Source organism: Cryptomeria japonica, chromosome 2, assembly GCF_030272615.1.
Source record: "Cryptomeria japonica chromosome 2, Sugi_1.0, whole genome shotgun sequence".
Taxonomy (NCBI): Eukaryota; Viridiplantae; Streptophyta; class Pinopsida; order Cupressales; family Cupressaceae; genus Cryptomeria; species Cryptomeria japonica.
Window position 1 is genome coordinate 500,815,171 of NC_081406.1, and position 16,609 is coordinate 500,831,779.

General features: G+C 36.9%; 1 protein-coding gene across 2 annotated transcripts in view; it reads right to left on the reverse strand.

Annotated features, from left to right (window-relative positions):
- Positions 1-16,609, reverse strand: part of LOC131078906 (uncharacterized) — a 336,457-nt gene that overhangs the window by 132,828 nt on the left and 187,020 nt on the right. For both annotated transcript variants that reach the window (XM_058016735.2, XM_058016736.2), the window contains exons 30-41: positions 10,505-10,648; positions 10,012-10,302; positions 9,249-9,905; positions 8,875-9,075; positions 7,827-7,930; positions 6,249-6,541; positions 6,038-6,122; positions 5,582-5,935; positions 5,075-5,446; positions 4,624-4,954; positions 4,378-4,536; positions 4,027-4,190 (exon numbers count right to left, since the gene is read on the reverse strand). In XM_058016735.2, the coding sequence (XP_057872718.2) occupies positions 4,027-4,190; positions 4,378-4,536; positions 4,624-4,954; positions 5,075-5,446; positions 5,582-5,935; positions 6,038-6,122; positions 6,249-6,541; positions 7,827-7,930; positions 8,875-9,075; positions 9,249-9,905; positions 10,012-10,302; positions 10,505-10,648 (3,155 nt within the window). The remainder of the gene's footprint in view (positions 1-4,026; positions 4,191-4,377; positions 4,537-4,623; positions 4,955-5,074; positions 5,447-5,581; positions 5,936-6,037; positions 6,123-6,248; positions 6,542-7,826; positions 7,931-8,874; positions 9,076-9,248; positions 9,906-10,011; positions 10,303-10,504; positions 10,649-16,609) is intronic.

The following is a 16,609-nucleotide window of genomic DNA, read 5'->3' on the forward strand; positions in this document are numbered from 1 at the left end:
TACAGTATCTTGGAGGAGTTTGGGAAGAATTTGAACCTATTCAAGAGAAGACTATTCCACGCCTCAGAGCTTTGAAGGAGATTCCTAAGTCCACATTGGTTAGGGAGAATGTTGTGCACAGTGGAGATAGATACACTTTCCATGGCTGGTATTGTTCATTGGCCATGAAGCAATCAACTTATGAGAGCGCACAACTAAGTTGTATAGAGATGGAAGGATCAATTCCTGATATTCAGTTGAAGATCCTTGACTCAATTGAGGAGTTATTGGGGGTTGATGTGAGTGAGGCTAGTGGTTTACACTTAGCAGAATTAAGAGACAAAATGAAATTCATGTATTTCAATCAGTTAGACTCTTTGAAGAAGAGTCAGATAGATGATTTGGTCTCTTTGTTGATTCATGTTCATAGTTCACAGAAGCTCATGCCAGATTGGGAGAACACTTTGGATGCTTGCTCGAATGAATTGAACGTGATTGATTTACAACAGGATACCTTACCCAGCATTTCCATGGAGGAGTTATATTCTGTATTGGCTAGATTCTTGGAGTATGCTAGGAGAGAGAGAGATGCAGGGAGGAACCTTCTAGAAGATTCCCTATTTGATGACTAGGTATTTTTCTATTGGGCCATATGTTGGTGGCATCATTTTTAATGTAAACCTTAATTAGGGCAATTCTAGGGTTTTGTTGGCATGATCTTGGCCCTTGATTTAGATTTAATCTTAGCCATCCATTTTGTATGAGACTATATACATACCTCATTGCCTCTCATTTGTAAGAGAATTTTTGTAGAATTGTTGGTATATGCTGCAGCCATTTAAATATAAATCATTGTTCGACTTGATGGTGATTTTGTCTCTCAAATGTTGTTTTTCATTCAAGGTTCTCAATTCCTCCAAGTTAGATTAGAATTTTAGATTTAGAATTTGCTTTTATGTTTGTTAGATTGAATGAAAGATTTGTTGAATATAATTGTGTGGTATCCTTAATCCATACCACTAGCCCCTTGTTGATTGTATAAGCTTAACTTCAATTGTTATGCATCCATTGATATGCATCAACTTGGGTGGTGTCAATGTTTAATGGTGATGATTTGAAAACCTATAAGTATACCTTACATTATTGCAATAAGCTCATGTCAAAATCTGTTTGACTTGATGGTGAGAGACCTTGCCTAGTTTGATTCCACTAAATTTGTTCATCATTTCTTACATTCCTAGGCTTGGAATAGTTTTCCTAAACCCTATTCCTTTTGCCCATTTTTTTTAGTAATTCCAGTTAGAATTGAGTCCAGAACTACATTGCCATATCCTAAGTTATCAGCACACCCATTCCATATCATGATCAATGAAGTTAATTCAAACATTTGTGTAAGTCCCCAAGTGAAAACAACAATTCACATCAACCATTGAGTTACCCACTCGTCAATCCCTGACATGTAGAAACCTAGGAATCATTTTGGTTGATCTTACCATTAGCATCTGAGGTGATTTTGTTCAAGAGAGGGTAAAGTGCTTTGGTATTTTATTCTGAATGTTATGTGCCTAAAACACACATCAACAGATACTTGGGAGCGATTTGCAACTCATAAATGATGGGTGAGCGCTGGTAAAATATCGTCTGTCTCAAGTCTCCAATCTGCAACTATTAATCCCTTCAATTGATTATATTCAACCCACAAACTTCATTGATTATGAACAAATGGAACAACTGATTGAAGTTCCCACTGGTAGCCAAATTCACTAGATATTGCACCAATTCAAATGGCTGCAACACTGAAGATTTTCTTGTTCTCCAATGGCGAAAGAAAATTAAAACCCTTGGTCTCTGCTCTCCACAAGTCATAAAGAAGAATGCCAAAATAATAATGGCTCGAACTTCCTCATATCAATATAAATATTCCTCAACAAGTTCGATTTTCTACTTAAAAGCATTTTTTAATAACATTAAATGTTATTTCATTAAATTGGCATGGTTAAATTAAATATCGACCTTGGGTTGTGTGCAAATAATTAATTAATAGTTTGGCCCCCTTTTATGATGCCTAGACCTTCAAGTTATAATGTTAAGTTATAACTTTATAATCACTTTATTAAATGATTTATTATTATTTGGCCACAAACATTAATATCTCCCAAAATACTTAACATTTCACTGTGTCATCTGAAATGGGAGTCCACCCACTTTTCCCAATGTGACCACACCTCCGTGCTAAAAATAGAAAGGGTCCTTCTTGAACACCCCAAGACTTACTATAAATAGTAAGCAAAGCAAACGATGTCAAATCAATGCCAAACGAAGACCAAACTGAAGCATTCTGAACACTAGAGATGGTTCAATCCTCAGGAAACCCTCTAACCATCTTCATTAGCCTACGAGGGTCAAAATAATAGGCTAATCTCACTGAAAGTCTGATGTCAACAAGAGGGTGACATCACATCATCCAACATACAAAAATTGCATGAATGTCTACCAAGGAGCAAATCATTTATTAAAACCAATTATCTCAGCTTTAAGCACTTGACTCGGGGAACATTCACAGAGGAATAACAAAAATGGACTAATTATTGGAAGGCATATTGATTTTGATATCTTTTAGAAGAGGGGGAAGGAAAATGTGATTTTCCAATCAGAAATGGAAAAATTTATTAATAAACTTTATCTTAGGTTTACCAAAGTCTGACGTTAGCTAACCTTTCTTTCCAACATATATTTAATCTACATGTGATCACATAGACAAACATATTTGACTGAGAACATATCTTCCAAATCAATTTTTGGTAAGAATCATTCAATTAGCAAAGATGGCATTAAACAAGAGTAATGCCTATCCTCCCAAAATAGATGGTAGCAGGCAAAATAGCATATAGGATAAATCAAAGCTTTAAAATTGGTGAACATGGGGGATGACCCCACAATGCAGCAGTTAGCTGTGAGCCTCCTACATGGGAGGTCTTGGGTTCTAGTCTACTCAACTAGTTCTTAGATCCAAGGAAAAGCTAAAATATACCACTTTGGCTGTGACTTATCAAAAAAAAAAAAATGGTGAACATGATGTTTGTTCCATTGCATCCATAAAAACAAATGACAATAAAGGATAAGAGCCAGCAGAAGCTCCAATCACTGTTCCATAACCCATACAAGATTTCGGCCAATGCTAGTGAAGTGACATGTGCATTTGCCATCCCAAACAATGGGAGAATCCATGGTGCCTTCCCAATTATGACTGAGGGAAGTGGGAACGCACAGTACCATAGACAAAAATCTCAGTAACAAATGTATAAGGCATAATAATATTAAAAGTGCAAGGGGTCACTAGGAAAGAGGCAAAAGTGTTGCAAAATATAACAATCTGATTTTGGAAGGTGAAGCAGAAGGGATTGTCAATAGATGATCCAGCACTCAATTATGAAGTATTCATGGTAAAGCATCCAAGCTTGCCAAGGCTTTGAGAAAATATGCCAAAACATGTATGTCATCAACTAGTTTGAAAAAGGAGCCCCATTTTCATACATTTGTAAGTTGTAATTTCAAAGCATTACTAAGTATTTTGTCTTTTACTAGCTTTGGGTATAAATCTCTCTAAGGGAGGGTCCATGTTGTGTACCTAGACGCAACATACCATTATACTTATTTTTTAGCCTATAGTCCTTGTCCCAAAAAATATAATTCTTATTTTCAAAATGTAATAGAAAGAGCCACCGTTGTCTGAGTACTCTTTTGCTACAGTCAGGAATTTGCAGCTGCCATTTATCTTAGAAGAGCATGTGCTTCCTATATTTTGCAAATATGGTGTTGTTCAATATTTTTCTGCAATTCATTCCTTGAATTTTTAAGACATTCAGCACTATAAAGGAGAGAAAAGGATGGTCAAAAGTAAAATGAAAATTATTTATTTCATTGGTAGAGAGCAGTGAAAGTAGTCCTCTAATTAGAGGAATGATAGCTCAATGTGAAAAAGGATTCTAAGGAGATGCAAGCAAGATGACTAATGAAGTAGCTCATTCTTGATAGATAGAATCATACCTCACAAATCCATCCACAGGTTCAATGAGGGGTTCCCAAAAGTCGTGCTTTTCATTGTATGATCTTGTCACTAATGACAAATTTACTGTCGAATTGAAGTGATCAAGTCTTCCATGTAAACTCGACATGATACCAGTGAAAGAAATGTTCAACAACGGAACCATCTGCATGGACAAACAAAAAGTGGAAACCAATGTCAGCAGCTGATCTGATTTCCATGGTTTAATCATTATCATATGCTTCACAACTAAAGAGATATAAGATTTACATAGTCATTTCTATCACTGATAATATGAGAGTACATGCAAGTGAACTGTCACATGGCATCATTTCTGCCCATTTAATGCTTACCAGACCCCCAAAATCATCAAAAAAAGTTGTTGAGAGCCTTTGTACTTGTGCATCAATTACCAAGTCATCTGGTTCACTGGAATTGGTCTGATCAGCCAGTCTCAGGGCAAACCTTCTTGGTGGCTTTTTTATTCCACTTCTTACAAGAAATGTACCAGCCTGTAAATTGCCTCAAATGGTCAGATTCAAAAAAATATAATAAGAATCTAGATAATACGTTCGCACAAATTAAACAGCATACTACACCTCACTATCTAGCATCCATATGCTAAAGTCTTCTCTCGTGTGTTTAATTTCAGTTGTATCCCAAATACTGTTATCAGGGAACTGATCTCCAGTCACTAAATCATTACGAATACATCGCAATGAGTTGAATTCACCTAGTTTTGGGGGAGATTTGCTTGCGATGCATCCCAAGGAAACATATCCCGGAGGAGCCTGAGGCAACCAGAAGGAGATACTTTCTACACCTCTATGTTTATATATTTGTCCCATTTTTATAAAGTCCAATGGTGGTTTCAAGAGAACCCCATCATTTAGGTCATGAAGAATCAAGCTTTCATTGGGAGGCTCAAATCTGCATTCCAAATAAGTTCAAAAAAGGAGAAGTGTTCTTACTAGGAGTCACTTGAAGTACAAAATCAAGAAAAATATTATAACAATTGCACCACAGTGAAGAAGTGAACATATGCCTTACCCTGGGGTTGCAATATCACCAAGGTAAACATATCCAGATGGAACTTGAGGACGCCAAATAGAAACTTTTTTCTTTAAACTACTCCCTCGGTTCCACCAGACTAATTCAAACTGTGCTACACTTTCATATCTTCTACCAGATGATATGGATGCGGACCGTTCTAAATGCATAACTTCTTCATTGGTAGGAAGATTGCTGCCATGAACAGGCTTTGGAATGGAAGTTTGCAAATGTTCATCATTGTAACCAAAAATGATGAAGCGGAAGTCATAGGCTAGCAACTTTCCATGCCCAGTTTCAGATTGAGTTGGCAAAAATGTTCCTACAGAATTGTCAACACGCCAAAATGCAGGCCTTTCTCTCTCAGTATCCCTGTCAAAGAAGCAACAAAGCAATGCCTGTCAGGGAAACAGTTAAAAGTTAAATCTATGCATATGTGAGATTTCGATTTAGTGAGGTAGTAGCCTATAACTACAAATCTGCAATACGTAGAAGTAAACGACTTACAATTTTGAAGGATCTAAGAATATGCAATCCTTAAGTGGACAAGGTGTTACTAGAGTAGTTGAAACACAAAGGGCAGAAGACAATGGTGGCTGCTCCCTTCCTGTAGAGACAACACAACCAAGTGCAACAAAACCTTGAGGTGGAATAGGCATCCAAACACTACAAACCATTTGATCAGGGGGTCGGTCCAAATCTGTACACATATTGATTTCTCTAATATCAACTTGAGAACCTTCTTGTCTCACTAAAGAGTACTCCTTTGAAGATGACCAAATGAGCTCAAATCTTAAAGGTCTCCTTACTTTTCCATTACTGGTATTCAATGCGAGAACACCTTTTGAAGGAGGTTCATCACTGGCATTTTAAGATGGAAAGGATCATTACATATATGGAAGCAGAATAACCCCAAAATAGAATAGCTAAAACTTTTTAACATATAGAGAAAAAGGAGCTCACAGTGGTGTCAGGCAGTCCCCTAAAACTGCAAAACCAGGTGGTGCTTGGGGCCTCCAAAAAGCACACTTCTGCTTAGTAGAATTCCCTGGGTAACAAAAGAATGACAATTAACATCATAAATACACACATCCTAAGCCACAATGCCACCAAAGCTATGTATATTTTCCATTCACAAATAAAATTTATAAGAGACAATCAATGAGGAACCTACTCTCATCTGCCCAAATTTTATCAAATTGAGAACACATCACTGTTGATTTCTTTGATGACATGGCAAGGAAGGCAAAGATATCCTCCTGAATCCTTACAAGGAGATACAATATGCTGTATGAAAAATTCACAAACATCTCTGAGATAGCTATGTGAATGTTTGTCCTTCCGGAGACCTTTGAGAAATTAACAATTGTGTCAAACGGCTCAACAACTCTAACACCGCTACTGGCCTCAAGGGTCAATCCAAGGGCTCTGACATTTAGGTCTATATTGTCCCCCTTTAATGTAAACCTGAAAAACCACAAAGAACATAATCAGGGATGGGAAATTATAGATATCTGAACAGCCAAAGCCAAAACTAAACTACCATAAAATAAGGGGGAAAGGACACAGAAGATGCTGAGAATCCATCTGAGAAATTTATTTTTCCCCATTTTCATATTTTGTGCAGCCTTCAATTCATGGAAATCAATTAAGATGCTAACAAGTATCATATTTTATATGATCTTGATTTGTCTACATAGATATAAGTAGAGAATCTCCCTAAGTTGGGTGCCAGAACGATAAGTATCCAGCTATCTAAGAAGAAGCACAAATCTCTAAAGAGATACCTTTTCTCCAACAATAGTATTTACATTTGTGATTCCAAAATTCTATATTTTTTTTGTGAAAGAAACAAATTACACATTTTATAGAACAGAAACCTAAAATTCCAAAAACTTCTCTCTACAAGGAAAATGATTATAGATATATATTGCATACAAATATAAACAAAATAAACCTATCTTGGATTGAAAAATCTTATCCCTTCATTTTTCATAGAACTTTAAATTCATGAAAAATGATTTGGATGCTGAAAAGTATCCCATTTCATTTGATCTTGATTTCCATACTGAGAAATATGTAATAGATCTCCTTTTGTTGAGTGCTACGAATTAATGCTCAGTTACCATATATCTTATCCAATTATGACTCCAAAATTCTTAACTTTGTATTTGAAAGAACCTATTTACATTTTCATTAGACATAAATATTAAATACCTCACTATTCCATTCAAGAGAAAATACCATGTAAGAACATTGCACAGAAATATAAGATAAGATACATCCATTAATGAGACACACAAAATTACATCGTGAAATCCCCCTTGACTAGAAAAAACTGCCAAAAAAATAATAAGGGGTTGTTTTTATTCCTTTTAAATTACTTAAGATAGACATAAAATGATGTGTATTCACTTTCGAACAACATTCTTGGGCTCATCATTTACAGAGAATGTTGTAATGGTGAGATCTGTAAACAGATATGGATATTCTACATAAACAAGAAAAAACTCCATTAAATGAAATAAAGTACTAAACTTGACTATTTAAGCACCGTGTGGCTTAAAACAGTGATTTGTAATAGTCAAGGTTATCTTGTACTCTGGAAGCATCTACTGTCAAAATCAAATTATAATCAAACAGTTCAGTTGCTATTAAGAACCTAAAAGAATGCAGATGATAACTGTTCTTCTAAAATATGAATTATTATAATATAGAATATAACAGTTCTTTATACAGGAATTAAAAGCACCTGGAAAATATGTCCACTTCTGCATGCAAAAGCTTCTCCGCAGCAATAGCTGATACTTCATTGTCTATTGAATTATTAACAAAGGTGAATTCTGGACCAATTGCCTGAAAGAAAAATAAAATATAGCAGCATCATAAGCTGATTCTAGGATTAAAAAAAAAATACAATTCTTGTCACAACCAAGCAGTTAGAAATTGTGATATTTCTGAAATTAATATTAACATAAAAATTAAGTAACATTTTTTGATACAGAGAATTTGAATCCATCTCCCGAGTTTCAGAACACACCAACAAAGAATAGATTGTGAACAAATCATAACATTCTAAGTTGTCAATGAGTTACTATACAACATAGCACTAGACCATGATTTTTGAAGGTGTGCCATGCTCAAGGAACTTCCTAGAGTACTGATCAGTGCTAATTAGGGAATAGGATACAATCGATTAAGACATAATATTATATATTCTCTTAGAATCCTATGGCAGCCTACATTATTTGCGAAAGAACACATGAAAATATGTTATTCATTCCATAAAATGGAGAAGCCTTTCTGGACATTACAATAGTATTATTCCCTAATTTACATAACAGATCTCAAAGTAATGGGACTTGATTCTATGAGTCCACTCAGAAGATGTGTAGAAAGTGTAAATTGAGCTTTTATTTGATGGGTTCATTCAGACATGTCCCTAGAAACATATCCCCCATCCTACAATGATTAGACATGGTCCTGACTCCTAACACTTACATTAATGTACTTGAACGAGATTGCATACATGCTAAATTTTAAAAAATCTTCTGTTCTTTGTGCTCAAAGTAAGGAAAACCCCTTAACAATGAAAAGAGAATGAATAAATATTCCATGTCTGTTTCACAGAAGGTAACATTGGCATATTTCTTCATCTATTTTTCACGGTGTAGATTTATATTAATCATTTAAATGATTTCAAAGTAAATTAAATGTCTTAAAGAGCCCATATGTAAATTCCTTGTAAAATCATTAAAAAAGAAAAAGAATGGCATATTTAAATTAAGCACATTAGGTACCTGCAAGTCAAAAATCAAATCCAAGCGAGTGTTGCCATCATGTCTGCTTTGTGTCACGGACAAATCCTTACTTGATCTTTCATGCAAACTACTTTCACTAAAATCGCTGCTATTCATTTGCAGGAAAACACCATCATCCTCCAAAGCGGAATAGCTGCTATTAGCTCCTAATAAGATACATGAATCTAGATATTCTCCATTCTGCATAATGCATTCATAAGTTGCATCTCAGATTAGGAAAAGAGAAAATATACAATGAACCTAGAGACTCAAAAAGACTTCTTCTAAATGAAATTGTGTATAAATATATGAGCTTGAGAATAATTAAACAAATGTAAAATAATTATCAAATGCTTCCTTCACAGGTCTCTAACCTGTATAATCACATTCTTGAATTGAAGTTTTTTGCCACTTCCTATGAACACAAATGCTTCCTTGGAAGGCTCAGCCAGATCTACTCCAACTCTATTTGCCAGCTGAAGACGTCCCCCTCTTCCATCATAAATGAAAGAATCATATCTTCCATCATCTACAACTAGTGGATGTATGGGGGAAATAGTGACTTCATCATGACATTGACAATAAAGCACTTGATCAAGAATGATACCATTGCTTATATCCATGGTATTTTCGGCATTAGTATCTGACAGAACACTCAGAATAGAAGGTACAAAGAATTCAGTAACAGCAAGTAAGAAATCAAGTGCCACTAGTAACTGTGGTCTTTGAATACACATTGAAATTTTTTGTGATGATCGATTAAGCTTGACATCAAGAATGAGCATGGTTATAACAGGTTTCCAATCATAACCCTGCAAAAGGGGTTCATTTCCATGATCCTCCATTTTCTGTATATTTGAATGAACCCAGTCAAGAGGAGCATACTCAATATTGTCAGATTTCCCTATTGCACGCCTGAATTCCTCTCGAGTACCCTGACGATCATCAATTACATTGAAGCTTTTGAGTGTTGCCATAATTATGCTTTCTTCCTCCGAGTTAGATTTAAAAAGCACCCAACCACCACTGATCTGCAATACAATATCATTTTACTTAAATCATACTAATCATTTGCAACTGCATAAAGAGGACATCTAATACAAGCTACAATTTATCAGAATTGGATAATAAAAATACCTGAATGGTAGCAAGTGGAGAATCTCTTAATCTTCCAGTATGTAAGCTTAGCTCAACCTGGTTAATATCAACAATAACTTGCATGGTTGTCCAAGCTTCCCCCACTGACGGTTCCTCTCTTCCAATATCTGGAACCTCTCTAATCTCCTGCTGTATTTCAATGTCGGAAGCATTTTCTATTGCAAAATCTAAGGCCGGGGGGATGTTTGGAGTTTCAGAAATGTTGGTCGTTACACACTCTGTTATAATCTGGTACTCCTTGTCTGACATGGTCACATTAAGCTTTTCTATCTGCAAAGATTAACATTGTAGAAAATAATATCTAGGAAATGTCCTCTATAAAACATACAATTATATTGATAATCAACGGTATTTTATCAAACAAATACAAGGAAATTGATCTAAGAAGGTTTTATAAAAGATAATTTGCCCTATTATGTACCAAATAAAGTGTTATTCGGTTACATATAAAATTTTCAATATTGTAGCATACCTTGATGACTGCCTCAATGCTTGGAATCTGATGCCACAAATCTCGAAGTGATCTCCTTATAACAAGAGAAAATCCATTCACATCTTCTATAATTCTTTCACCAAGATTGCCACTCACACCAACAGCCAGGTTGACGTCTTGTACCTGCATGCCTCATCCAATGATAATTTGCTATTAAAAGTGTTTGATTAAAATAATCAACTATAGATTGCTATGCTGGCTATACTGTACAAGCATTAGCTTAGGTTTGGCTACTTTGTTTGTAGAAGCTAAACAGCTGAAGTCGTGGACATATGGAAAATTTGAACATCTGTAACAATAGTCTTTATCATTTGTTTATTCTATCATTAAAAGAATAGATGAAAAGAAAGATAGAAAGAAAAAATATAAATGTCAACCAATTAATGAAGTGTCCAATGTGACTCCAAAACATAACCAATTACAATAGGGAAGAAGAAAGGTAAGAGGACCCTAAGCTATAAAACTAACTAAAAGCAAAAGCTAAAAAGAAAAATCAAATTAAAAAAAACAAAAACGAAAGGGGAATAAAAGCCTGGAACTACAATAACTAAGTGCCATTATCCAAGTAAGAAAGAATTCACCCAATGATTCAATGAAGGATGAAATTTAATGGAAAACAGCATGGTCATGTACCTGCAATAAGAATTGGACCAAAAGAACCAAAAGGATCATAACCCATTATTGATGAATCGGCAATGCAAGACCTAATAATGTCTATCATGGAATGGTCAAGGATAATGGAGATTGATCAAACAATTTTAGGATGACGCAAGCAAGATACTCCCCCTTACAACCTCTCCTAACATGCAAAGCAAAGGATTGTCTAATTGAAGACATGAAACAAGTAATATGTGCCTACTCCCATGACCCTAACTGCCAGGACAAAAAGTTAAAAAAATTATGATGCAAAACAAAGAAGAGACACCACATTGAAATAGAGAAGGACAATATACTAGTGGTATGCAATTATGGAACTCTGCAATGTTCCCTACTCTGGCCTAGTTAATTTGGTGTGTTGGTTGAAAATTTTGTACACTTGGGGAAATATACAAAATTGTGGTTTCAATAATAGTGTGTGAGTAAAACCCTCCTAATTAAGGGAAGGCTCCCCCTATCTAACTACAACTTTAAAAACAAAATAGGATGGGACAACAGTCTTTCTTCTTCTTCAAGAAAGGCAATATCCTTTTCTCTTCACAGAAAAGTGATAGCGATTTGATATAAAACAGTAGTAACAACTTTCGAAATGAAATGAGAGAAAGGAAATAAAGTTTCCTGAAAGCTCAAAGACTTCTGTCACTTTCTTCAGGACGGGACAGCAATATCAACCTCAAAGTCTTGATTATGTGAAGTCCTATCTACCATTTTCTATACTAATTTTATTAAGAACAAATTATAACAGCACAAAGACTGAAATATCTTATTCTTTCTACGCAAGACAACAAGAACAAGTGTGAGCTCAAAGACTCACAACTATTTCTCATAAAATCTACTTACTTCTAAACTCTGTTAAGAACAAGTGTAAGCACAAAGTCTTACAGCTTTTTCCCAATAGAACTTCTACTTTAACTAAATTATTCTCCAATACTTGCAGCTCAAAGATTGCAAATCAGATTCGATTAAGTTCTCAAAGAAACACTTGCAAGAAAGGTAATATGGAACACAAACTCAAGAATGTAGCACAAAGACTTAAAGCTTGAGCAATTTTCTTCTATTCCTTTCAATTCTTCAATTTACACATAAAAGCTCAAAGACTTCTTTGCTGCAAATTTGGCAGTCTTTACTCGCTTTCCAAAAGATAAAGATTACAATAAACCCCTCGAGTATTTATAGAAGAGGAGCCTTGAGAAAAAGGTGGGAGGATCCTAACTAACTTGAGAGATTCTCTAAGCCACCAAGACTTATTCAATAACTAACCAAGACTTATTCCAACTACAATCTTAACTGAACTCAACTTGAAGTTGCCTTACATGTAATTAAAAAAGTGCAAGTTAAGACTTAACTTGCAATTTACAAAAGGCTTTTACATGTAACTTGTCAAAAGAAAAACTACAACTAAAAGATTACAAATATGGAAAAATACAACTAAGTGTTGAAAAACACTTAAGCTGCAGTATGCGAAGACATGAATCCTTCGAACTTCTGGATGATCATTCGTAGCTCGGCGGGATTCAGTTCGTGGGTGTTCTTGGCAACAACCATGGTCTTCACAATGGTATGATGACTGTAATGGACACCCCAGAATGCCCAAAAACCATACCAATTGCTGCTAGGAATTTTATCAAACAGTTTGCATCCAACTCCTTATTTCTCCGTTTAATGTTCTAAATTCCCTTATGGCTCCAGAAATGAAATGTTGGTTTGTTTTACATGGAATTGAAATCATAGAATATGGACAAGAATGAAACTACAATAATATGCAAACTGAAAATTGAACTACTGCTGATAAGATGTTATTTTCAGATTTTAATAAAATCAAATACATGGCAAATTATCAACTCACTAATTATTCCAGCATTATTGACATAATACTCCAGCAATCATTTTCCATCTTGCTACTACAGTGACATGAATAGTACCCGCGTGAATAGTCCAATATCTTCATAAAATCATCTCCTCAAAATGGCATAAGCATCGGACAAGTAGGGAAGAAGATATGAACAAACATTAAATCTGCCTATAGCTGGAAATGCACCCAATCTGCCTGATAATGAAGCTGATAGCAATGGATTCCAAAGGCCAAACCCCAAGGGAATGACTTCTAGAATGTCACAAGAGAGGATAGACGTCCTCTAATGCCAAGAACGGATCTGCAACTCACACATACCAATTCTTCTCATATTCAACATGCTGAATGAAGCCACAAAAGCTTCCTTTTATTCTTTCTCCAAGGGTCGACCCAACTCACTTAAGCAATGTGGGATAAAACATGTGAAATATAAAACATATTAAAATATTCACTTATGTCTCCCTTGGATACCCCTTTGATTTGCACGCATCCCCATAAAATAAATATTAAAGTGACACTTTAATATTTTACAATTAAATTAAATGTTACTTTAATAACACTTCAGGCATTAAAATATACTAGCAATCGGACTCCGAATAGCACAACTGATAACTCGTCGGAAAGCTCTCGCCAAGGAGTATCGAATCCAATCACCAAAACTAGCCTCCGTCGTGTCTTGTTGACTTACTAAATATAGTAAGTATGCCCGAAACTAAGTAAATCAACTCCGTTTTGGCCCGAACTGGAAATGACTAGGCCAAAACACTCCAGGATCCCTTTAAACCCTTCGTTAGCCCTCGCGACCATGTAGAGCTAGGCTAACGCACATATGCTTGGTCAACTACTAAAGTGGGGGCATTACAGTCCGCCCCCCTTGAAATTGCTTGTCCTCAAGCAATCTTAGTCCAGCCTACTGTATCACCTGCTCATTCTCCCACGTAGAATTTTCCTCCGGCAGGTCTCTCCATCTGACCAAATACTCCTTCACTATCTTGTTTCTGAGTTTCCTCTCTCTGGTGTCTAGAATAGCCTCAGGTACTAACACGAGCTTCCCCTCCTCATCCAAAGGGGGTAAATTTACAGAAGGTACTACACTCTGACCAATAGCTTTCTTAAGCCTAGACACATGAAATACATTGTGTACCCGACTGCCCTCTGGAAGCTCAAGCTCATAGACGACTTCGCCCACTCTGCGAATCACCCTGTAGGGACCATAAAATCTAGGCTTTAGCTTCTCTGCTCCGCTCCTCTTGAGCGATGACTACCTATATGGCTATAGCCTCAAGTACACCATATCCCCTACCTCAAAACTGCGTTCTACCCTGTGCTGAACAGCATACAATTTCTACTGATTTTGAGCCTGCTGTATGTTCTCCTTGAGCGCTCTCAGGATATCCTGACTATCCTACAATAAGTCTTTGGCTTTGGGCACCCTACTGTCTCCCAAAACCAAATCCATGAAGCTTGGTGCTTCATAACCATAAAGTGCCATGAAGGGTGTCATCCTGATGGACATATGATATGTAGTATTGTAACAGTACTCTCCCATATGCAACCATCTAACCCAAGCCCTCTATTGTGTAGTCACATAGTTCCTCAAATATCCCTCCACCCATTTATTCACAATCTCTATCTGCCCATCTGTCTGCGGATGATAACTAGTGCTAGGTGTAAGATGTGTGCGCCACAACCTAAACAACTCTTGCCAGAAAATACTCATAAATTTACTATCTCAATCATTGACAATGAATCTAGGCAGCCCATGTAACCTGAATATCTCTCTGAAGAAAAGATCTGCCACCTGTGTTGTTGTGTAAGTGGACGGAATAGCAAAGAAGTGAGCGAACTTCATTAAGCGGTCTACCACCACATAGATGCAATCTCTCCCTTGCACTCGTGGTAACCTAGTGATAAAGTCCATTGAAATACTTTCCCATTTCCTGTCCGGAATGGGCAAGGGCTGTAGTAAACCTGCAAGAAACGTGTGCTCTCCCTTATTCTGCTAACACACTGCACACTCCCTAACATACCTCTGAACATCATCCTTGAGCCCCCTCCATGAGAACCACTCTCGGATCTACCTGTAGGTCTTGAAGACCCTTGGATGCCCAGCTGTTGGCGCATCATGAAATACCTTCAGTATCGCCTCTTTCAACTGTGATGACGGAATCAAATGAACCCTGACTTGAAATCTAATCAATCCATCTATCACCTCATAGCGATCATCCCGTATAGTACCTGAAATCAAACCAGAAGCCCAAGTATCTCCGACATACTCTGCTATAATCTTATCCCTGCAATCTCCTGTAATCTCTGCAAGAACACAAATGTGAGGTCTTCTGGATAAGGCATCAGCTACTACATTCTTCTTCCCTTTGACAAACTCAATGTCAAAGTCATAAGCCTGCAATTTAGTGACCCACTTCTACTGCCTGTCATTCAAGTCTCGCTAGCTCATGAAATACTTTATGCTGTTGTGATCCGTCTTGATCACAAACTTCCCTCCAACTAAGTAGGATCGGAATTTGGCCAAGGCATGCATGATGGCCAACATCTCACGATCATAAATAGAATAGCTCCTCTCCACACCTCGGAGCTTCCTACTCTCAAAAGCGATGGGGTGCTTCTCCTGCATCAATACTGCTCCAATCCCATCACCTGATGCATCACAATGAAGCTCAAAAGGCTTCGTGAAGTCTGGTAAAGCTAGAACTGGCATGAAGACATCACCTGCTTGAAATGCTCAAAACACCTTTGTGTTGCCTCTGTCCACATGAAGGCCCCCTTCTTAGTAAGATCTGTCAAAGGAGCAACTGTCTGAGAAAACCCCTTAACAAACCTCCTATAAAAACCACATAAGCCAAAGAACCCCTTAAGCTGAGTAAGGTTCGTAGGCGTGGGCCAATCAACAATAGCTCTAATCTTTTCAAGATCCATCCGAACTCCCTTTGCACTGATAATATGACCAAGGTACAAAAGCTCTGTCATCCCGAACTCACACTTAGACTCCTTGGCATATAGTGACTCTCTCTCCAAGATAGATAGCACCTCCTCAAGATGTTGCAAATGCTCCTCCCATGTCCTGCTAAAGACCAAAATATCGTCAAAGAAAATCAAAACGAATCTCCTCAAATGCCCCCTGAACACCTGGTTCATGCAACTCTGAAAAGTAGCAGGAGCATTGGTTACCTCAAATGGCATAACCATAAACTCGAAATGACCATAGTGACACCGAAAAGCTGTCTTCTCAACATCCTCTGCCCTCATACTGATCTGATGATACCCTAATCTCAAATCTATCTTTGTGAAGAAGCATGCCCCATGTAGCTCATCTATCAGCTCATCTATCCTCGAAATGGGGTACCTGTTCTTAATAGTTTTCTTGTTCAAGGCCTTGTAGTCAATGCACATGTGCATTGTTCCATCCGTCTTCTTGACAAAACAACTGCTGAAGCAAAAGGGCTTTTGCTTGGCCTAATGTGCCCCATCTCCAACAACTCCTTGATGGCTTTCTCTATCTCATCCTTGTGTTTCTTGGGATGACGATAGGGCATGATCATAATGGGCTTAGCCCC